This window comes from Chlamydomonas reinhardtii, chromosome 13, assembly GCF_000002595.2.
Source record: "Chlamydomonas reinhardtii strain CC-503 cw92 mt+ chromosome 13, whole genome shotgun sequence".
Taxonomy (NCBI): domain Eukaryota; kingdom Viridiplantae; phylum Chlorophyta; class Chlorophyceae; order Chlamydomonadales; family Chlamydomonadaceae; genus Chlamydomonas; species Chlamydomonas reinhardtii.
Window position 1 is genome coordinate 4417096 of NC_057016.1, and position 22303 is coordinate 4439398.

The 22303-nt window shown below is 67.1% G+C and overlaps 3 protein-coding genes across 3 annotated transcripts; 1 reads left to right on the plus strand and 2 right to left on the minus strand.

The window, feature by feature from the left end:
- Positions 1-6: 6 nt before the first annotated feature.
- On the minus strand, positions 7-6754 carry CHLRE_13g603250v5 (uncharacterized protein). Its single transcript, XM_043069820.1, has 8 exons — positions 6404-6754; positions 6269-6317; positions 5317-6138; positions 4886-5040; positions 4458-4650; positions 1597-4205; positions 1196-1399; positions 7-943 (listed from the first exon to the last, which is right to left on the minus strand). The coding sequence occupies exons 1-8, from the start codon at positions 6517-6519 to the stop codon at positions 517-519; spliced, it is 4575 nt and encodes a 1524-aa protein (XP_042917783.1). The 5' UTR covers positions 6520-6754; the 3' UTR covers positions 7-516.
- A 91-nt stretch (positions 6755-6845) lies between these two features.
- Positions 6846-8877, plus strand: CHLRE_13g603300v5 (uncharacterized protein). Its single transcript, XM_043069821.1, has 2 exons — positions 6846-7038; positions 7127-8877. Exons 1-2 carry the CDS (start codon positions 6972-6974, stop codon positions 8518-8520), a joined length of 1461 nt encoding a protein of 486 aa, XP_042917784.1. The 5' UTR covers positions 6846-6971; the 3' UTR covers positions 8521-8877.
- A 1-nt stretch (position 8878) lies between these two features.
- On the minus strand, positions 8879-22264 carry CHLRE_13g603350v5 (uncharacterized protein). The gene is made up of 17 exons (XM_043069822.1): positions 22123-22264; positions 21998-22045; positions 21513-21578; positions 20771-20784; positions 20429-20595; positions 20105-20270; positions 19403-19905; positions 17978-19282; positions 15035-17875; positions 14117-14947; positions 13804-13896; positions 13145-13681; positions 12783-12836; positions 12330-12515; positions 11872-11981; positions 11639-11686; positions 8879-11293 (listed from the first exon to the last, which is right to left on the minus strand). The coding sequence occupies exons 1-17, from the start codon at positions 22137-22139 to the stop codon at positions 11152-11154; spliced, it is 7128 nt and encodes a 2375-aa protein (XP_042917785.1). The 5' UTR covers positions 22140-22264; the 3' UTR covers positions 8879-11151.
- Between the last annotated feature and the right edge of the window lie 39 nt (positions 22265-22303).

Consider the following 22303-nt stretch of genomic DNA (forward strand, 5'->3'; position numbering starts at 1 on the left):
TGTTAGTGCTTGTTAGTGTTACACCGGTCACCTGCACTGCAGGGACCACCGCCACCACCACCACCACCACCCTGTCCCATGGCACCCCCCCCCCCCCCCACCCCCTGCTCTTTAATTCAACTGGAACAACACCAGTCCCACACAGAAACATCCAACGGATTCAGGAGTCTAGAGGATGTAGTAGAATCGTGTCTGCAACCTGTGGTCTCAAACATGCCTTTGCAGATTCCTCCACCGCTTACCACGTGTCGGCACCTTTGTCTTGCAAGCTCACGTTTGGACATTCCATCTCTCTCTGTCAGTCACTCAATGCTGGTGCCCGTGATGGGGTATCCATGCTTCCCAACTTACCACGTCGCAATTGAAACACAAAATTGCAAAACCTTGCGCTATCTGATGCTTCCTACCAAAATCACCACGAGCCTTGTCAGACTGAATGAAGAACAAGCCAATCCAGCAACCCGAATCATGGAAAAGAATAAAGCGCCGAGCCAAATGCACATTGTCCCAGACAATTTACGCCGAGGGCGCCCCAGCCGCCACGTCCGCCGCCGCACCCGTCAGACGGCTCTTCCGCCGCCGCAGCACGCCAGCCTTGAGCGCGCCGCGTCGGCTCACGCGCGCCTCTGCCGCCTCCGCGCCGCCCACCACCGCCGCCTTCGCAACAGCCGCCGCCGCCGCCGCCGCCTCCGCTGCCACGTGCTTGGCGGCCTCCTGCTCTGCCGCCGCCTTGGCCTTCGCCTCCAGCCCCTTGCGCACCGCCGCCACCCAGTCGGCGCGGCGGCGCGGGAACACCACCCTGCGCTCCCGCGCCCGCACCAGGCGCGCCTCCAGCACCCGCAGCGCCTCCGCCGCGTGCGCGCGCATGCGCTCATCCATGGCCGGGCCGCGCGACTCCAGCGCCGCCCGCAGCGAGTCCAGCAGCTTGCGCCGGGGCCACACGCTGCCAGGGCAGGAACATGGACACGGCAGGAGGCAAGAGGTGAGGCGAGGGTCGGAGTCACGCACCAGCAGCGAGACGACTTGTCCCCGCCCTGTCCCTTGCCGGGCGTCGACGCAGCACCGTAACCAGTTCATCCCCCTCCTCTGTCAAAAGTTCTCCCTCGTGCCCGTACTCAGCCCCACCCAGCCCCTCCCAGCATGCAACGTGGCTTTCCCACGCTAGCCATCGTTCCCGGGGCCCCGCCCCACTCACCGCAGCCACATGAGCCCCATGGCGCTCATGACCAGCTCCCGCTCCCGCATCTCGCCGCCGCCGCCCGCCGCCAGCACCGCCTCGCAGCGCCGCACCAGCGCGTGCCGCCAGCGCGAGGGCAGCCACATGCGCAGCCGGCCCGCCGCCCACAGGTAGGAGGCAACCAGCGACGCAGGCAGCTCGGGCAGCAGTGGCGCGGTGCGCCTGCAAGTCAACAGATAGGGCGGCGCGGACGTGCAAGGCGTGACTTGTTTGTTCCCATTCCACGAGCGGTCATGACTCGTCGAAACAGGTAGCAAAGCCGGTAGCCCGCAGCATATATAACGATACCCTGGAGTAAGACGCGACACTTTGTCCCTCTGACCCTTCCCTCCTGCCGCGCTCCTGCTCCCGCCTCTCACCTCAGGAACTGGGTGCGGAAGTCCGCGGGCAGCACCTTGATGCCGGTGCGCACAGCCGACCACAGCAGGCTGCTCAGCTCCGCCGCACTCAGCGCAGACACCGCCAGCGGCCGCAGGTCAGCCTCACTGGACACGGCCGTAGCAGCAGCGGCAGCAGTAGCAGCCGCCTCGGCCTGCGGCCGGGACTCGGCAGCAGTAGCGGCTGGGGATGTGGAAGCAGCGGGCGTGGTGGCGGCGGCGTGCGCCGCCGCGAGTAGCCGCTCTACGGCCGTGTTGGGTGCAGCCGGCGACGCGGCGCTTCCGGTAGCAGCGGCGGCAGCAGCCGCCTTGCCGCGGCGGGGTGCAACCATCCGCCGGCGGCCGGTGCCCGCCTTGTCCGCGGCGCCCTCCACAACATTCGCACCCGCACCCGCCGCCGCACCTGCCGCCGCCGCTGCCGCCGCCGCGACGCCCCCGGCCTTCTCGGCGCCCGCGGCCTTGGTGGCGGCCGAGTCGCCCGCTGCCATGAGCGACATGCAGCGCGACACCAGCTGGCGGCTGGTGTGGCTGGGCCCCATGCAGCCGCACGAGTAGGCCAGCAGCACCAGCGAGGTGACGGGCATGCGGTGCAGGCGCGGCAGCAGCCGCAGCGCCAGCTCCTCCGCGTGCGGCCCCAGCTGCTGCGCCACCAGGCCCGCCTCTTCGCCGTCCGCCGCCGGCTTTGCGGAGGCGGCGGTGGCGCCCACCGCCACCGCCCGGTCGTGCCGGTGCCGCCGCTCGCGCTGCTGCATGCGGCCGAGCGAGGCAAGCACCACGGTCCAGTCCTGCGGCCCGAACTCGCGCGAGCGCGCCGCCACCTGCTGCAGGCAGTCCTCCAGCCACTCGGCGTGCGGCGTGTGGCCCATGGCTGCGAAGCCGCTCAGCAGCGCCGCCAGCTCATGCGGCCGCATGTTGGGAAGCTGCCGGAAGGTGGCGACCTCCAGCTGCTGCACCTGCGCGCGTGTGGGCACCACGCGCCACTTGCCCAGCGCCCACACGCCCAGCGCCAGCTGCGCGGCGTCGCAGCCCGAGCCGCCGCCGCCGCCCCCGCCGCCGCTGAGCGCCACCAGGCGCGCCGTGAAGGCCGCGGCCACCCGGCCCTCCGGCGCCACCTCCAGCCCCAGCTGCACCAGCGCCCAAGACACGTTGGACAGGTCCAGCGCGCTGGAGCCAGCCAGCAGCTTGGGCGCGGCGGCCAGCGCCGCCGCCGCCCAGGCGGCGCCGGCGGAGCCGGCGCCGCTCAGCGGCAGGCGCAGCTTGGCGGCGCCGTACAGCGACTGGGCAAGGTCGCGCGGCGCGAAGGAGGGCAGGCAGGCGACGGCGGCGGCGTAGTAGTCGCGGAGCCAGGGCTCGGCGGGGCGCAGCTTGAGCGCCGACAGCGACCACAGGCTGTTGGACAGCTCCTGCGCGTTGGCCTCATGCAGCCGGGCGCGACAAGCCGCCAGCAGCGCCGGCGCCAGCGCGCCGTCCAGCGCGCCCGCCAAGTCGTACCCCAGGGTCGCGAAGGCGTACAGGATGTTGGACAGTTCCTGCGCGTTGAAGGGCGGCGGCACCGCCTCCGCCGCCGCCGCGCCGGCGGCTGCCGCCGCCTCCGCCTGCTCCTCCTGCCAGGCCTGCAGGCGGCTGGCCACCATGCCTGCTAGGATGTCCATGCCCTCGCCGTTCAGGCGGTAGCCCATCTTGGCAAGGCACCACAGCACGTTGGCCACAGACTGCCCGCTCGCCTCGGCGCCCAGGTTGCGGTGGAAGTGGTTGACCAGGCCCGCCATCCAGGCCGGCGGCGGGCGCGCGCCCAGCTCGCACATGCCGTACAGCAGGTTCGAAACGGCCTGGCCGCCCAGCTCCGACACCCGCCGCGCGCCCGCGGTCGCCTCCGCCGCCTCCGCCAGCCAGTCCGCCGGCGGGCGCGCCTGCTCCGCCGGCGCCGCCGCCAGCGCCCACACCAGCGTCGCCACGCCGCGCGGCTCCATCGCCGCCAGCTGCGGCGCGCGCAGCCGCGCGTACACCAGCGACATGAGCGCGGCGGGCAGCGGCCGGCGCAGCGTGGCCGCCACCCACAGGACCGTGGTCAGCGCGGCCGGCGCCACGGCGGGCGCGGGACGCGTGGGGTCGGCGAGGCGGCTGCGCACCGCGGCGACGCAGCGGTCCCACAGCGCGGCCTCTGGCTCCATGCCCATTGCCGCAAACGCCCACAGGCTGTTGGCGATGGTCTGGTCGCTGACCTCAGCCTGGCAAGGCCGGCCGGAAGGGGCGGCCGCAGCCGTGGTGGCAGCAGCCGCGGCGCCCGCGCTGACGCCGGCGTGTGACGGCAGCGGCGTCAGGACCTCCGGGCCCAACGACGCCGCCTCCACGCCAGTTCCGCTCCCCGACCCGCGACGGCCGGTGCTCGCCGCGCCCGCGGCAGGGCCGGCGTGCGGCGCCAGCAGCGCGGTGAGGCGCGCGGCGATGCGGGTGGCGAGGTCGGCGGTGGCGGTGGGGCGGTGCGTGTGCATGGACATGAGCGCCAGGCTGGAGAGCACGTTGGAGCAGTCCTGGCCGCTGGCGGTGGGCAGCGCCGCCACGGCGCACTCGTAGAACACGCCCATCCACTCCTGCGGGGGTGCGCAGAGGGCAGGCGGTACGTATAAAAACAAGCTATCACTAGTTTGTCACATTTTATTTCGGCGATACTGTGTTTTCATTCATTACTCGTAACTGCCGGGTGACCGTCCAGGAGTCGAGACGAACGACCGCCGCTGCTAGGTGGGCCCACCCCTTGCACAGGTTACTTTATACGGTACGCCCGCCGCGCCTGCCACCGCCACCCCCGCCACTCCTCTTCAAGCAAGCGCCCAGCACCCCACCTCGTCCGGCATGACGCCCATGCGCTCCAGCGACCACAGCAGGTTGGCCAGGTGCTGCGGCTCGAAGGCGCCGCCGCGGCGCTGCATGGCCACGAAGGCGGCGGTCAGGTACTCCTCCAGCCAGCCGTCGTCCGGGCCCACGCCCGCGGTCGCCAGAGCCCACAGCGTGTTGGCCAGGTGCTGCGGCTCGTACCTGTGCAGGCGAATGTGTTGGATGTGCAGGAGGCGGCGTGGTGTAAGAAGCTGTACAAATCAGAGCTCCGTGACATTACAGCCCCAGATCATTTACTAAACAACATCCGCGCCGCTCTTACCCCCGTGCCTAACCCCATCATTCCTTCATCCTCCTCACGCCACCAGCACCCCCAACGCCCTCTCCACCCGCCACCCGCCACCCGCCACCCGCCACCCGCCACCCGCCCACGCACCAGGGCAGCAGCGGGTAGGCGGCCGCCAGCATGTGGTCGCGCAGGAAGGCGGCGCCGCTGGGCAGCCCCAGCCGCGCCAGCGCCCACGTGATGTTGGAGACCTGGCGGGCGCGGTACTCGTGCATGGACGACTCCACCACCGCCAGCATGGCGGCCTGAAGCAGGAGAGCAGAAGGGCGGGCGGGCAACAGGCGAGGTGAGCAGGTGGGAGCAGAGATTACAAAACCAGCGTGCCAAAGTGCCAGTGCTAGGAGGCGGGCTGCCATTCACGCCTGCATACAGAGGTGCCGCACCAGTAGCACCGCAGCACCGCCTACTGACTCCCATCAAAATTCCCATGTGCCCATGTGCGCCGGCCAGCCCCCCTCCCCCCAGCCCGACCACGTTGGGCCTGGTCCTCGTGCGCCCCAGCCCCGACCGCTCGCCCGCACCTGCATGCGCTCCACCAGGGCCAGGTCCTCTGCACCCAGCGGCTGCGGCGCCGCCGCCACACACTGCGCCAAGTGCGTGAGGAACGCGGCGGCGTTGAATGCGTCCACACCGCCCTGCGGCGCCACCTCCGCCAGCAGGCGAGGCAGCTGGCGCCAGTCCTTCACCGCCTTGATCGCCATGGTCAGCTGCATCACCGTGCGCTGCTGCTCGGCCTTGGCGGCGGCGGCGCCCGACCCAGATCGGGAGCTGCTATTCGGGACCTTGGCGGGGGGTTTGGGCGTGAAGGCGGTGTGGGAGGATTGCGGGCTGGTGGTTGCGGTACGGCTGCTGCCGTTCAGGCCGCGTGCGGGTGCGGGCCGGGAGAGCGGCACCGGTGGCGGCACCTCCCGAGACAGCGCTGACCCGGAGTCGGGTGTCGCGGGCGCCTGCTGACGCGCCGAAGCGCGAGACGCGTCATGAGGAGCTGTGCTAGCTGCCTGTGACCGCGAACTAGATGCTGAGTCGGCGCCAGTCTGTGATGATGAAGAGCGCAGGTCAGGGCTGGCAAAAGGGACGTCAGGCTCCACGACCGGGCCGTCGGCAGCGAAGGTCAACCGTCGTGAAGCGCTGCCAGAGCCGCCCTGCTGCAAGACGCGGTTACGCATCTGCTCCAGCTCCTCTAGACTGGGGATGGCGTCCGGGATGCTGGTGCTGATGATGTCCCGCTTTGACGTTGAGCGCAGGCTGTCCTTGCGCCGCGAGGAGGGGGCCGACACCGCTTTCGCAGCGACGGAGCCCGGCGACACGCGCTGAGACGCCACATGACGGTTGCGTGATGAGTCCTGTATGAAGAAGTGGATTAGGAGTCAGGGCGGTTGGCGAGGCAGGGTGTCGACCTGCGGAGCGGACGACGAGAATCCAGGAATTCCTCTGGCTGGATGGCGCCTCTGCTTGCACTCCCGCGTAACTCACCCGCTCAGGAGAAGGGGACGTGTGGTAGGAGCGCGATTGTGCCAGGCATCTGTTCAACGGGACAAAGGCAGTTCGTGGTATCGCGCAAGCGAGCGGACGGGAATATCGAGCGTTTGTGGAGCGGAGCAAGCTCACCTGGCTTGCCCGCGCCGGCTCCTGCACGTCGGCACTGCCCTCCTCTGCAGCGCTGACGTTGCAGAATATGAGGTCGAGCAACCGGCGCTGGAATGCATCCGGTCCCCGCAGAGCATTTTACCACACGGGCGTCGGGACCAGGCCTAGACTTCGCTGGGCCTGCCCTCGGCGTGGCGACTACCTATGGAAGTTACACGTAACCGGGTGGTCTCTGCCTGCCAAAATTGCTGCTCGTGGAGTCCCAATGGTGTCTACAGAATGTTGGGCGGCTCGAATGCAGAGAATGGAGCTTTCACTGAAGTCTGTCCTAGGGCAATAACTGCTCCTGCAATTGCATGACTGGAGGGAATTGGGGGCAAGAATACCCAGAGGTGTTGCATGGGGGCAGCGGGCGCTTCTTCCACATCGGTCACAGTCTTTTCTACACATCTTTGTTACCTCTGGACGCTCATATGCCATCTTTTCATCCAAAACACGAATGACGACAATTTAGGGCCATTGGGGCTGACACGCTCCAACAGGGCTTCCAATGTTCGCGAATTGTAACGATGATGAGCTGCTTCGCGCGATGGACGAGGCGACGGCAACATTTGCGGTGCTGAGCGTAAATGCGCGCCGCACGTCGACGCCTGGAGGTGGGTCAAAGATGCCGTTGTTGACCGACCTAGTAAACGCTCGCTTACTGACAACTGAGCACAATTTTGTATATCGTGCACAACACAGGCAAAGCCATGGCGAATGGGCCGGGCAGTTCACTGCAACAGCCCACAACGCTGGACGTCGGGCCGGCTCCGCCTGCAGTGGCGGTTGAGGTGCTACAGGCCACGCCCTTGCGGCCTGCTGCGCCTGCAACGCCCAGCAGCTACGTCACGCCGCCCCCAACTCGCGTGAGCACAACCGCTGGTCCGGGGCCAGGCAGCGCCGGGAGCGCGGCAGTTAGGGTCAGCGCCGCAACTCCCGGAAGCCAGCAGCCCCCGATAACGGCACAGTCTGCCAAGCGCAACGCCCGCGCTCCGGGGCCGTCGCCAGTGCTGCAGCGCCAGATGCAGAAGTACAGCCTGCGGCCAGGGAGCACGGCTCCGAGTCAGGATTTGCGGGCGGGCGGAGCTGTGAGAAGCTGTGCCGCGGGGGCAGCGGTTGCCGGCGCCTCTGCGCGCTCCAGCCCCGTTGCAGCCGCCCAGCAGCCCGCCGCCGTGTCGGCGGCAGCGCCCGCCTCCGGGTCGCGTGCCTCGCCTGTGCCTCAGGCCCCGCACACCTCAGGCTCGGGCAGCGGACACGCCAGCACCAGCACGCCTGGCCCCGTGGCACCGCTGCAGGCGGCAGCTCCCGCACCGGCCTCGCGTCCATCGCCGCCGCCGCCTTCACAGCACGCCGTACACACGCCAGTGGGCGGACACGCCGCCGACATGGCCACCCGCTCGGTGGCAACGCCGATCCCATCCTCGTCCCCAGCCCAGACGCCGCCGCCCTCGCGGTTAGGGCCAAGCGCCGGTAGCAGTCCGGCGCTGCTAAGCCGGCCGCCACAAGCGCCACCATCCCGCGCTGCGCAGTCGGCAGTACCGGCGGCGCGGGGCAGCCCTCCCATTCCTGGCGCTAGCGTTAACAGCTCCGTCGCCCGCAAGCCCTGGTCCTCGCCGGCGCTGCTGCCGCCGCCGCAGCACCAGCAAGCGCCGCGCGGCATCGCAGCTCTACGCCAGCACGCCGCCGCCGCGGCCACGACCTCATCCGCCGCGGCAGCTGCAGCAGCAGCTGCCAGCAGCAGCACGGGCCTGCGCGCTTCGCCCGCGACAGCTGCAGCCGGCGTGCACAGCGGCACCGTTGCCATTCCTGAAAGCCGCGACCTGGCCACGCGGCTGGACGCTCTGTTGCTCGCGGAGGACCTGGTGAAGCTGCTCGTGTCCAAAGCGGTGGAGCAGGCGGAGGCGAGGCGGGTGTTGGCCGGCGGCAGGGGTGGTGGAAGCGGCGGAGGCATGTCGCTGTCGCCGAGGTGGTGGGGGCGGCGCGGCGAGGGCGCGGCGGGGCTGGTGGTGCTTGAGCTGGGGGACGAGGAGGAGGGCGACGGGCAGGGCACAGGGAGGGCGGGGCTGCTACCTTCTTGCGGCTGCTCGGTGATGTGATAGATGTGAGTTGACTGGAATCTCCAGCGAGCATTGGTTGCAGTAAATTGAAGGAGCGGGAGGGCGGGACGGCGACTAAGTCCGGTGTGGCTTGCGTGGCCTCGTGGCATGCGCAGGATGACTGTGTGTGTGGCAGAGATGACTGGTGTATCGCAGGTGACCAGACTCCGTGTCCAGATGGGTGCATTCGCAGAGGAATGGCTGCATGTAGGTACGCGTGGCGAAGAACTGACAGGTATACCGTGCCGTAAACCTTCGTCCGTGTGTGCTAGTTTGCGGTTGACGCGGGGGCTCGACAGGGTGTATGTAGAAGGAGATAGCTGCACATGTACTGTATTAATGAAGGTCCTTGGTTCGTACGTTCCAACTGGCGCTCCCTATGCAGCATCCCCATTGCGCCTCAGCAATCAACAATCTTCATTGCAATCCGCAGAGATGTAAATGTGCGCGGCAAGTAGCAAGGTGCATCGGGTACATAACTCATAATGAATTCCATTTAAGCAGTTCCTACTGATCACAGGCGTACAATCACAATGACAAGCCATCGGCCACCTGCAGCATGCACCAAAGAGGTTCCCAAGCACTGCCCCAACCCTTGGCAGGCGCTGTCCATTGAATCCAATCTCACCCACCCCCTCATTACTGCCCTGCCGTCGTCCTGCAATGCGTAATGGCAATGTCATACACACGCACACTGGATATAGCATACCGGTGGCAAGGACTGACGCGCTACCGGGCCTCGCGCACTCCGTATGCGTCATAACACACGTCGTCAGCACATTGACCGTGGCTTGCAGTGTTACGACTCCATGCGGACGCATGCGCACAATATTTAACCGTGCGCTTGGTTGCTCCCCTCTCAGAGCAACAGAGTGACCGCAATACCGTGCCTTTGGCTCGGGCTCAGCGGCCTGCTACCACAGTTAATCCCCCCCAAAACACACCTAGCAATAACCCGGAATTGTTATTGCGCCTGCGCCAGCATGGCACGACTAAGGCTCGAATGGTCTAGGACCACGCAATTTTGTTCAATGTTGGCGCTTGTGGTACTTCCAAGGCCGGCCCCGAATCACAACCGCCGTTTCGGTACTCCGCACCCCCATACCGAATAACGCCGAAATTGCAGCCCTCCAGTACAGAGAAGCGTGCACTCTGACTGACGTGCCAGGGCCTTAAAACATTTGCTGGCGTCCGGGTTCCGCATCCGACCTGGGAGGTTAGTTGCCCCTCCAGGAAAGCTCGAAATACGAGGCTTCACAACTTCAGCACCAAAACATAGATTATGCTAATTAAAGGTTGGTGGGTGATTAAGGCAAGCCACCAGCATATAATCCGTGGCAATGGAATGCATGCCATCCGTACTGGAGGTCGGGACCAGTCTATCCGTGACGACTCCCCGCAACCTGCATGAAAGCCTGCTTCCAGCCCAAAGCCGCCAGCATTGCTGCGGCGCACACGACCATACTAGCATTCCCCGTTAGCGTCAACGCTCTCGTGCGGCTTTCTAAGTTGTGAGAGCTGCCCACGCCCACCCCGAGCGCGTCAAGCAGCACCGCCTTCCATGTTGCTTCCATCGATTGTCTCTCGTGGTCTTGACGCTTCGGCTCTCTCAAACACTAGTGTCCTCTCACTCGTTGTTGCATGCCCTTCACAAACAGCCGCAACACGACCCAGGACACGACTTCGAGGCGCGAAAGCCGAGGCCCAGGCATGCATTCATTCGTGCATTGGATTCCCGATAAGCAATTCAGTGCGTGCGTTGTCGGGGTTGCCGCGAGCAATCACATGCTGCTAACAACTCTGTTCGACAGCCTAGCCTTACGAAGCAAAAACGCCATTTTAGCGCGTCTACACGCTGCACAGCCCAGCTCACATAGCATCTATCCGCCACCGGATACGGTGGGGATGAAGGTTGAGGCCACATCAGCCACAGCCCCGTCCTGGCGCTAGTGGGCTAGGGAAACCCTGGGCAAGTTAGTGGAATCCTCAGGTACCTCAGCCAGCCGTAACAGCAGCAAAAAAACCCGATAACCCTCTGGCATGAAAGTGGGCACAAACAGTCTGCGTCCCAAATGTATGCGTGCCGGCCATCAACCACTGAATCATAAATGCCTCCCCGCCTGCCTCACCCCGCCCCCAGCACCTGCTGCACCCTGACGATTCCCTCCATGTATCCCGAGGATACCCCACAAGGATACCCCATTACAGCATACCCCATTATCATCATGCGGTATACTACTGCGCCCCATACTATCTTGCAGCGCCATCAAGCACCCGTACATCTCCCCAATCGATGCACAATGAATAAACTCCATTAAAACCGCAACTGGTTCAAAGCTCGAGAATGTCAGCCGCGCATGTGCACTTTCATAATTGGGAAAGATGGTGACGTGTGTGATACACAACGCCTGGTGCTGCAGTTCTTATGTCCAATGTGGTAGATCAATCCCCAAACAATCGAAGGCCGGTAGCATAATACCCACTGCAACGAGAAGACAGCTGTAGAGGGCACCCACTGCAACGAGAATGCTCACTGTCTCCATGTGGCGGGCTCGATTGTTTTACTCGTCAACTGTTGGTGGGTCTGATTTGTAGTCTTGTGTCCGCTCCAGGCATCTTGTGTTATCATCATCACGGCCGCAGCAGGTAGGTATCCATGCGGCCCTTGCCCTTGACGTCCACGCCGCCGGTGGGCTCCCAGTCCTCGCCCGGCACCAGCTCACGGGTGGCGGCGCTGACGTGGATGGCGCCGGGCTCGCCGCTGCTCTCCATCCTGTGGGCGTGGGGAAGCGTGTGTGTGTGTGTGGGGGGGGGGGCGGGTCGTTTGTGCCGGCAGCGCGGAACGCAAGAGAAAGCCCGGGAGGGAACAGGGTTGTTTGGTTTCGCTATTCCCATGAGAAGTAAACAAGAGACGCTTAAGGGGGAGGTCAAGGAGATGCGTCCGACTGTGCTTTGAGAGGATCATTGGAATGGGCCTCAGCCAGGAATAGGACCACAGCAGGGTTTCCATCCAGCTGCCGCCAACCCCGCCTGCTGCTGCCGCACGATCCCTGACGCTGGCTTCCCGTGCCGCCAACCAACCTGCCGGCCCCGCCCCAGCCCCGGCCTCACGACTCACCTCGAGGCTGTGTTCATGGTGTCACCGAACAAACAGAAACGCGGCATCCTGCACACGCACGCATGCATAGTAGCAGAAGCGTCGGACGTCAGCAGGGGGCAGTAGTCATGATACGGTAGGTGCGGGCCTTATTCGCTGCTTATTGTTGGTCTGATTGATGATGGCGACATCACAGTGTCGAACGTCCACGCCAGGAGCAGACCCTGGCAGCCTCCTCTACCCAATCCGCTCACCGTGTGCCCACCACGCCGCTCATGGCACTGCCGCTGTGGATGCCCACCCGCATGCGCACCGGCTGGCCGGTCGTGGGCAGCCGCACGGCGGACGCGGCACGCAGCAGCGCCTGCACGTGTGTGTGTGTGTGTGTGTGTGTGTGTGTGTGCGTGTGTGTGTGTGTGTGTGTGTGTGTGTGTGTGTGTGTGTGTGTGTGTGTGTGTGTGTGTGTGTGTGTGTGTGTGTGTGTGTGTGTGTGGTTGCGGTTGTGCAGCAGGGGAAAGGTTGGGCCAGACTAGTCAAAACTCCGATGTCCGGGACCAGTGTCCCCCACGGAGACTTGTGGTGGAGCCATGCACGGACTTCGGAGATTCCATGCGGTATGAGATAAACGCCAGCCCAGAGACGCTAGCTAGTGGTGCAATCCAAAGTACGTTACCGTGAGCAGCACTGTGAGCCGGCGGCCTGCAAGACCCACCTTTGCGAACTGCACGGTACGGTAGGCGTGCAGCGGGTCCACGTCATCACTGCGCACCGTGACCGCGCCCGTGTCCTCGTCCGTCTTCATCAGCCCCCCCGCAGCCACGTAGCAGTCGCCGATGGTCTCCACCTTGTACACCCCGAACTCATCAAGCAACGCGTCCAGCCGCGTGAACAGGTCGTTCTGCCGGAGTAACGGGCATGGACGGACTTAAGTAAGGGACGGGCTTCTGCGGGGTACATACCGCACTAGCTAGCGATTGAGCTCGCTCAGGGCTCCGCATGCAGGCTCTGCGTCGAGAGCTGAAACCAACAGGACCGCACACACACGTACAACGAGCAAGTACCTGCACGCCAGCTGGGCTGGGCGGCTAGGTTGGGACGGCGTTGAGTCCACACACCACCTACCGCTACAAGGCTTCACGCCACATACAGCTCACGCACTACTTACCAGGAACGCCATCACCACCACGGGCCGGACCTCCTTGCACATGGGCGTGAAGCCCTGCGTGCGCACGGCGAGGCGGGCGGTGTTGCGGCGGCGGGTCAACAGCGGGGCCGGCGGGCCAAGCGGTCACCGGGTGGTCAGGTGACGAGCCCCCGCGCGAGCCGCCCCGGCACCTATGGCCCCCCAGGCAGGCATTTCAGCACGCACGTGCCACAACCAAACGCCCCACAACAACACTCCCCACAGCAGCCAATCGCGCCATGCGCCCCACGGGCACCGCAGCCCCCACAGCCACCAGACACCGCAACAGCCCCCACAGCCACCACAGCAGCCCCCACAGCGCCACCGGGCTGTCGCCCACCTACCTGGATGTCACAGAACATTACGGTGATCATGGAGTGGCTGGTGGCCAGGTGCAGGAACGTGTCTCCACGGATGGCGGGGAGAGCCGACCGGCCCAGCCCGCCACCACCGCCACCGCCATGCCCAACATGTCCATTGCCCGTGCCGCCGGCGCTGCCGCCTCCGGCGCCGCCGCCGGCCCTGTAGCGATCAACGCTGTGCTGCGTGTGTAGGTACTGGTGCAGCTGGGAACGCTCGCGGTCCTCTGGCGACATCGCAGCACCCGCGCCCGCGCCCGCGCCCGCCTCCGCCCGCGCCTGCTGCGCCCTCGCCGAGGACTCCGCCGTGTCGCCCGCGGCGGCGCCAGCACGCGACGCCCGGGGCGCCGCGGCGGCGGCGGCGGAGTCGAGGTGGGGGTTGGAGGTGTGTGCATGTGGCCTGTGATGAGCGCTGCTGCCCCTCTCGCTGGCGCCGTAGCCGCCGTGGCTGTCGCGGGCGGCGGGCAGGGGTCCGCAGCCGGCCGCCGCGCGCGCGGTGGCGGTGGCGATGTGCTCAATCACCTGCATGGGGCGTCAGCGTTAGCGTTAGCGTTTGCGTGCGCACATGTTTAGAAAACGCACGATGAGACAGGGTGAAACCCGGTTTAGCTAACCCCCGATAACCACCAACGGCGGCCACTCACGTGGTGTGGGAAGATGTTCTCCAGGAGTGTGTGCTCGGCCTCCACCACTCGGGCAAGCTGCCGCTCCGCCCAGATGCGGGCCGTCACGTCGTTCTGTGGGCCGCGTTTTGTTTTGTGTGCTCATTATTAGCATGTGTTGTGCACGTACGTGTGTTACAAAGCGCAAGGAAAGGTGCACAAGACGCACACTTGCGCACACAAGTACCTGTGAGTATGTGCATGCATGCATGTAAGAAGCGAGTGGCAACAATTGCAGTGACGCGCAAGTGGCATTCAAGAAGGCGTTCTTTTCCTTATCCTGGCACGCGCGCACCTGCACCAGCAGCAGCACAGTCTCCTTAAGCACGGGATGCACGAACTGCCGGATCGACACCTCGTGCCACTGCTCGCCACCCGCGCAACTGGCATTGCCCCCAGCCGCCGCCGCCGCCGCCGTGGAATTCACAGCCGCGCTCGTAGCAGCAGAGGCAGTACAATCACTACTCCCATCCACGCTTCTGCCGCCTTGGCCGCCGCCGCCGCTGCCGCCATGTGCTCCCGGCGACGCCGCAAGGACGACGTCGTTGCTGCCGCGCGCCGCCGCCGCCAACTGCCACTGCGGCGTGTCGCGCGAGTCTAGCGCCGCCGCCAGCTGCTGCTCCGCTTCACTGACTTCAGCGCCGTGGCCGGTACCGCCACGGTTGCCGTTTCCGCTGCGGCAACTGGTCGCAGCCGCAGCCGCAGCCGCAGCCCCCGCTGGCGAGCGACGCGATAGACCCGCGGGCGTCGCCCCGCTGGAAGGAGTGGTGCCGGTGGCGGTGGCGGTGGTGCCGCCGCCGCTGCCGCCGCCGCCGCCGCCGCCGCCGCCGCCGCCCTTGACGCCGTGGTTGGCAGCGCCGCTGCCCGAGAGGGAGGTCGGGCCAGCAGCCAGGGTCAGGGCCGGTGAGCGCCGCATGCCGCCGCTGCCAACGGCATCCGCCCCGCTCTGGCGACCCGAGATCCGGAAGCTGCTGGCCCCGACGCCAGCCGTCATGTTGTCCGCCGTCACCGGCACCCCATCTCCGTCAAGGAGGCCCTGAAACGTAATGGAAGCGCTCATAGGCCCAGACACCGCGCCGCTGGTGGTGGCACCGGCGGCGGCGCCGCCGCCGCCGCCTGCCGCTGCCTGCAGCGCAGAGGCAAGGAGGCCACGAATGGCAAAGCCAATGCCGCCGGGGCCGCCGCTGCCGGTCTTGCTGCCGGCGCCGCTGGCAAGGGCGCCAGCGCCGGAGGCCGGCCTGCTGTCGCCGCTGGCGCGAGGGCTTGGCAGAACAGCCTCGGCAGACACTGGCGCCGGGGTATTGGCGGCGGCGGCCCCAGCTGCCGCCGCCACGTCGGCGGCGCCGCGCGCGAGCTCAGATGTGAGCGATGCGGGCTCGCTGCCGCTGGCGGCGGCAGTGGCGGCGGCGGCGGCGGGGCTGTCCGGCCGAGTGAGCTGAAGGCTCATGGTTTGAGTGAGGACGGCGTTGGTTGCGCTGCTGAAGTAGCCTGCGGTACTGATGTTGGCATCCGCAGCCGCCGCGGCGGCGGCGGCCGCGATGGCGGCGGCACCGCCCGCGCCGCCGCCGGCCTGCCCGCACCTCGCTTCGCTGCCGCCCACGTCGGTCGTCGTCACAAGCCCAAAGGCGGAGTACTCCACTCCTTCGCCGTCCTGTGCATCACCGCCGCCGCCGCCGCCGCCGCCGGCGCGGCCGCCACCGCCACCATTGACTCCTTCGGCTGTGGCGCTGGCGGTGACCTGCCCCGAGGTGCCAATGCTTGTGCAGGTCATCAGGGCCCGGGCGGCACTGTCAGCGAGCCGCTGTTTGCCGCCGCCGCCGCCGCCGCCACCGACCACGTCAGAGCTGCCGGCGGCCGCGGCACCGCCGCCGCTGCTGCCGCCATATGCGGCCGAGGGCGGGTCTTCGAGGATGGCGGTGACAGACCAGCGCTTGAAAGCCGCCGGCGCCAGCGGCTGCGGCGTCGGCAGGTGCGGCAGCAGAGCTGTGGGCGACAGAGGTCGTCGGCTGGCTGTCGGCGAGGTAATCGCCACCGCCATGGCATCGCACACCAACGGTGACGAGGGAAGGGCGGTCGTGGAAAGCGGCGACAGCGGGTGTCGCGCGCCTGTCGCGCTTTGGGAGGGCGCGTCCGGCCCGGCCGCTGCCGCCCGCCCGCCCGCCGAGCGCAGTCGGGAGAGGCTGCTTGTGGAGCTGCTGCCTACGGCGGTGGCGCAGATGGGCTGGTTGGGCAGGGCTGCGTCCATCATCATGTCGCCCAGCTGCTGCTGTGTCGTGGCCTGGGCAAACGGTACCGTACCGCTGCCGCTAGCCGTGCCCGTGCGGCTGCCGGCGCCGAGGCGGCTGCTGGCGCCGCCGCCGCCGCCGCCGCCGCAGCCGGCGACGGCGCCTGCATCCACGGCCACACACAAGTCCAGGCGGTCCATGGCTGTGTTCAGGTCCGCAACGTTGGAGCTGCAGGGCAGAATGCACGAGGCACGCCGCCGGGCGCTGCTGCGAGCGATGCTGCCGCTGCCGCCGCCGAGGCTGCCGCTAGTGACGCCGCTGGTGACGCCGCCGCCGCCGCCGCCATTCATGGTCCGGTCGCCGCTGCCGCCGCCGAGGCTGCCCGCAGGCGACATGGACACGAGGGCCATGTTGACAATGCGGTGCATTGCGCCGCTGAGGGGGTGGCTGCCGCCGCCGCTGCGGAGGTTCATACGCGCGCCGCCGCCGCCCGCTGTGACGTCGGAGCCACCGAGCCGGCTGCCGCCCGCGGTAAGGGCACTCGCGCCCGTGTGCGCCGCCGCCGCGACGGCGGCAGCGGCCGCAGCGGAACCAGCAGAGTTGGCGAACTGGGACTGAGGCAGGCTGGCGCTGGCGGCGGCGGAGCCTGCGGCTGACTCCGTCGGCAGCGGCAGCAGCTGCCCTGAGGTCAGTTCGGACGCCTGACCTGTTGAGTCCGTGCACCGCGTCGCCGCGCCCCAGCCGCCCGCAGACGCGGCGGCGGCGGAGCCGCCAGAGGTGGTGCCGTTTCCGCCGCCGACACTAACCGCGGCGGCGATGGCGGCGGCGCTTGCGCTGGGGCTCGTTACATCAACAGTCCGATGCAGTGAGGTGGCGGAGGCAGCGCCGCCGCCCCTGGCCCCGCCGGTGCTGGTCTGCCCGGCGGACCCTGGCACCACGCAGCCGGCGCCGCCGATGTCCAGGAAGTCGGTCGAGGCGGCTGTGAAGAGGATGCGCGGCGGCGCTACAACGGCGGCGTCGATCACGCCCGGCGCGGCCGCCATGCCTATGCCGGAGGCGGTGCGGTGACCGACAGGCAGCGGCAGCGCCGGAGCCGCCAACGCAGCCGCGGCCACAGAGGTGGCACTGGCAGACCGAGAGCCGCCGGCCATGCACGCCGCCTGCTGCGCCGCAGCTGTTGTCGCCGTCGGGGCTTGTGCCGTCGCATGCGCGGGCACCGACAGCCAGCGGTTGAGCTGACGCGGCGCCGGCCCCACCCCCACCGATGTCGACGTCTGCTGCTGCTGCTGCTGCTGCTGCTGCTCCCGAGGCGACTGCTGCAAGGGCGACTGCTGCAGGCCCGGCTGCTGCAGCTGCTGCTGCTGCACCAGCAACTGCTGCTGCAGCAGCAGCGCGCTCGGGCGCTGCATGGCGGCGCAGCTGGCGAAGGAGGGCTGCACCGCCAGCATCAGGCTGGCAGCAGAAGGCGACGACACCTCCACACTGCTCATGGGCGCAGCGAGTAAGCCGTGCTGCGCGCGCGCAAACGTGCCGTAGGCAGCCGCGGCCGCAGCCGCAGCCGACGGCCTATCCGCTTCGGCGACCGCGGGAAGCAGCATCTCAACGCTGCGCGCGCGGCGCGGCGGCCGGCGCTGTGCCACTCCGGCATGCGGTGGCGGCGAGCGCGCCGGCATCCCTCCTCCCGCGGCAGGACTGCGGCTCGAGCCGCCCATCATCATGGTCCCCCACGCCGATGTCTGCAGCGCAGCGAGTAGGTCTCGCTGCGCCCGGTCCCGCTGGCTACCCAGCCCCTGCCCCTGCTGGCTGCCCAGCCCCTGCCCCTGCGGGCCCTGCAGGAGGCCTGCAGCGGCCGTGGCCAACGCGCCGGAACCAGTGCACTCCCCCGGGGCCGTCGGCGGCGCCCCCGACCGCAGCATCGAGCGCAAGCCCACCGCGCTGCCCGCATGGCTACGGCCGCCGCTGCCATAAGCGATGCCAAACCCAACACCGCCGGTGAAGGACGCCGCGGTCGGAGCCACAGCCGCCACGCCGGCCTCTTCCGGCTCGCGCCATGCTACAGATGGCTGCTGCGCGGCGGCGGCACCGACAGGCAGCCCACTGCTGAGGAGGTTGATGCTGTTTGGCGTGGTTCCGCCGGTGCCGCTGGCGGCGCCGCTGCTAGGCAGCGGCGCGACGGCGACGGCAGTCCTGGCGGCGACGCCGACGATGAAGCTCATGGAGCGCTTGGGCAGGCGGCGGCCACCGCCGTTGGCGGGGCGCGGCGAGGACGGAGACGCCGTCAGCTGCTGCTGCTGCGACGGCTGTTGCGACTGCGCGTGGGACAGGTGAGCAGCGGAGATGGAGGCGGTGGATGGCACGGGCAGGGCTGCCGAGCTTAAGGCGGAGCCGCTGGGGACGCCGGCGCCGGCGGCGCCAACGCCGACGGCGGCGGCGGCGCTTGCGACGGAGCTGAGGCCAGCGCCGTTCGCGTTGCCGGGCAGGCCGGTACCGGCAACGAATGCAGCCACCGAACTGGAGCCTCGGAAGCCGACCACAGTGCCCTGCAGCGCACCACGACCAGCACTGTCGGCGCCTGAGGCGGCGGCGACAGGAGAAAGAGCGCCGAGGCCCTCCTCCGCCGGGCTTCCCCAGTTGCCGCGCCCTGGGATGGCATCTGAGGCTGTTCCATAGAATGTGGACCCAAAAACGCCGCCACCGCTGCCACCGCCGCTGCCGCCCATCAGCACTGTAGTGGAGGCGCGGCGCGCGCGCGCGCTTGCGAGCATGGGTGGCGGCGGCGCCAGCAGCCGGGCGGCGGAGAGCTGCTGTGTGCCGCCACTGCCGATGCCGATGCCGCCGACGTCGTCGATGGTGGCGGCGGAGGCGCGGTGCAGGGGCATCTGCGGGTGCTGCAAGTGGGACTGCTGCTGCTGGTGCTGCTGCTGCTGCTGCTGCTGCTGCGAGGCGGTGGTATTGTTGCGGTAGGAGGAGTCCCGGAAAAGGCGGCTGCGGCCCTGCAGGCCGACGCGGCTGTCCGCCGGCCGGCCGCTGCCGCCACCGCTGTTTCCAGCGCACGCCCCAGAGGCCCCATACGCCTCCAATCCCCCGTGCCCGTCGCTCAGCAGCAGCCGGCTTCCGACTCCAGAGGAGCCGCCGCCGGAGACGATGTTTGGGGCGCCAGAGCCCCTATCGCCATCGTCCGGCACGCCGCCGGGCCCCATCAGCGACACACCGGTGGCAACGGCGCCAGCCACGCCCTGCGAGGACGTAAAGCTGTGGCCGCCGGCACTTGCTGCGCCACTGACGCCGCCGCCGGCGCTTCCGGACGGATGGCGCTGTAGCTGTTGCAGCTGCGAGAAAGCCGTCGGTAGTAGCACCTGCTGCTGCTGCTGCTGCTGCTGCTGCTGGTTGTCATTGTTGCCGTGGCTATAGTGGTCGCTGGCGCCGAGGGACGAGGCCCCGGTTGTCTGGAGCAGCGCCAAGGCCAGCGCGCCACCGCGGCCGCTGTTCACGGAGTCGGGGTGATGTGGGTCGGCGCTGCTGGACACCAGTTGGTGTTGGGGAGCTGCAGCCGGCTGTGCGCCCGCAGCATGTTGGTTGCCGCCGGCGGCTGTGGCAGCACCGCTTCCCTGTGATATGTTGATGGTGGCTGCGGCGTGCGGCGGCGGCGGCAGTAGCAGCTGCTGGTGCTTGTGCTGCTGGTCGTGGTGGTGGTGGTGGTGCTGGTCGTGCGGCTGCTGCTGGTGCTGCTGGTGCTGGTCGTGCGGTTGTTGCTGGTGGTGGTGGCGGTGGTAGGGCGGCAACAGCGTGTGGTCGTCATCGTCGTCGTCGCTGTGGTCAGCAGCCCCCGCGAACGGCGGCGCCGGCACGAGCATGAGTCCTGTTGATTGCCACAAACAAGCAGTCACACATGCCCCCACGTCAAAAGCTGGCCGTAAGAGAGGCGTACGTTCACCCAGCTGTCATATGCCATGACTAATAAGCGCCTCGGACTCATGGTAGCCGCCATGCCCTCGGCCCCCATCTGTAAGCCCCCAGAGGCCCCTACCCCAGGCTATGCCACGTGGCCATGCCCGCACCTTTCCACGTCCCTTCCTGCTGCAGCACCACCAACACGTCATCCACGCACACGTCCTCGGACAGACGGAAGAGGAGCTCGAGCAGCGGCTCCCGCTCCCCCGGAGGGCCCACGCGCTCCGTGCATGCGCCCCAGAAAGCCCGGCTGGGTTCGTTCTGGAGTAAGATCTGAAGGCAGCGTGAGGGAGGCGTCGCTACACGAGCGAGGCGCATGCTGCGCAGCGAAACGACGCGCGCTGGTCCCGCACAGGCACGCACGGGCTCGTCGGGGGGGCACTTTTATTGTCGACCTGTACTTCTTGTCCACGACTGGCAAGCCGACTCACCTTGTTATCCCGATAACGGATGAGCGTCACAGGGACGGGCAGCTGGTCAAAAACTGCGAGAAGGCCCGCGCCATCTGCCGCGACAACAGGCCCCGAGCCCGATGCTGTGCTGTGAAGCGCTGCCGAAGGCAGCAGCTCCCTTTCATTAGCGTTACCTATATCGCCATCTGCAGGGCACAAAGCCGCAGGTCGTGGTCGGCCACATTGCCATGGGACAGTCAGGGACACCCCCCGACCAAGGACCGCATCTCCAAAGATACATAACGCGCTGTTGCCCAGGAAACTTCATGCTTAAACGCTTGCCATGTCACGCTGCGACCGCTTTCCGGAGCGCGTCTTCACCTGCGCCTGCATTCCTGTGGCCTTGTGCATGTTTTCTTGATTTTGAGCGTCGAAATATGCCACATAGCCACATTTGCGACTTCAGCGACAACGGCCCCTCGCGTCTCCTGTCTAGGGCTAGCCTTTCGTCGACAACATGCTTTAATGGATTAGTACTGTTGATTCTCGTGTACACATCAAATATTTTTATTCAAGTTGGGGGAGAGATTTGTTCAGCGCGGATTTCCTAACGTCCTAGTAAGCTGCGAACACCAATCTGCCGGGCAAGCGCTGCCCTTGCCCGTTATAACTAAATAAAATGGCGCATTAAATCTTGCACATGTCTGTCTGGCCAACGAAGTTTGCGCGTCAACGACCTCAGCCACCCTCACAGCTGGGACCAGCTGGGTCAGGCTGGAAAGGGCCAGGTTCAACGAGGCATTGCCCGCGCACCAACAGCATGTGGACGCGCAGTCTGCTGCTGCTTGCAGGCGCGGAGCTCCTGGCTCCATGTGAAGTGTGAGTACAGCGTGTGTGTTTGTAAAGGGTTACTCCATGGTGGTGCGCGCGGAAAGTATGTGGGCGCCACGTACTAGGTGTTGAGAACGTGGAAGAGGGAGGTGCTGATGCACCTGCTGATGTCGGCTGATCAGTTGATGAGTGCTGTGGGATCAATGTTGTGGCAGGGCACGGACTGCACATGCGTCAGGGGTCAGGACTCAGGAGGGGCACGCACACATGTGGCCACGGCCCAGTGGCCCACCTCCCGTTGGAGACTCGGATATCGGCATCGATTGACCACCAGCGCCACCGATGCCCAGCGACATGCCTGGGAGGGAGCAGGGGAGGGCGTGCGCGTGGGGGAGGGCGCAAAGCAGCAGCATCGAGCAGGGGAGCCGGGCTAAACAATGCAAGAGACAGCAAGAACACAAGGACAGCCAGGGAGCGCGCTGGGGCTGGGCGGGCGGCTGCAGCTTAAGACTGGAGCGAGCTGTGCGAGGCGGCCGCCTGAGGGGCGGGCATATGGAGCGAAGGGAGGAAAGAAAGTACTGAACTCGGGCGGCCAAACAAGTAAAGACAGCGCGATTGTTGCCTGGCTCATCCCGATCGTACTGCGTGCGGCACGGGTGGACGCGCAACACGGATAGGCGATGTGACGCCCAGAGCCCCAGAGCGAGGAGGGTGGGAAAGTTGCCGCCAGGCGGCATCTTGGGGGCGCGGCATCTTGGTTGGCGCGCGGCATCTTACTTGGCGCCAGAGGCCGCCGCCCTAACTTGGCCCCCCGGCCAGCCAGGCCTGTGTCCACAACCGAATGACCATGGAAGTTTCACAACTTGCCGGATTCCCGCCACTCCCCCTCCCTTATCTCGCACCCCTTTTCTTCCCACATCTTCGTCAGGTTACACCAGGTTACACCCCTGTCCTTCGGCCCATCCTTTGCCTGTTTGCCCTTTCGCGTCCATCGATCTGGTGGATGGCCACAAGCTCATACTTTCTGGAGCGCGGGCCATGGCGCGGATCCAGGTATGGGGCCCATGGGGAGCTGTCGTGGGA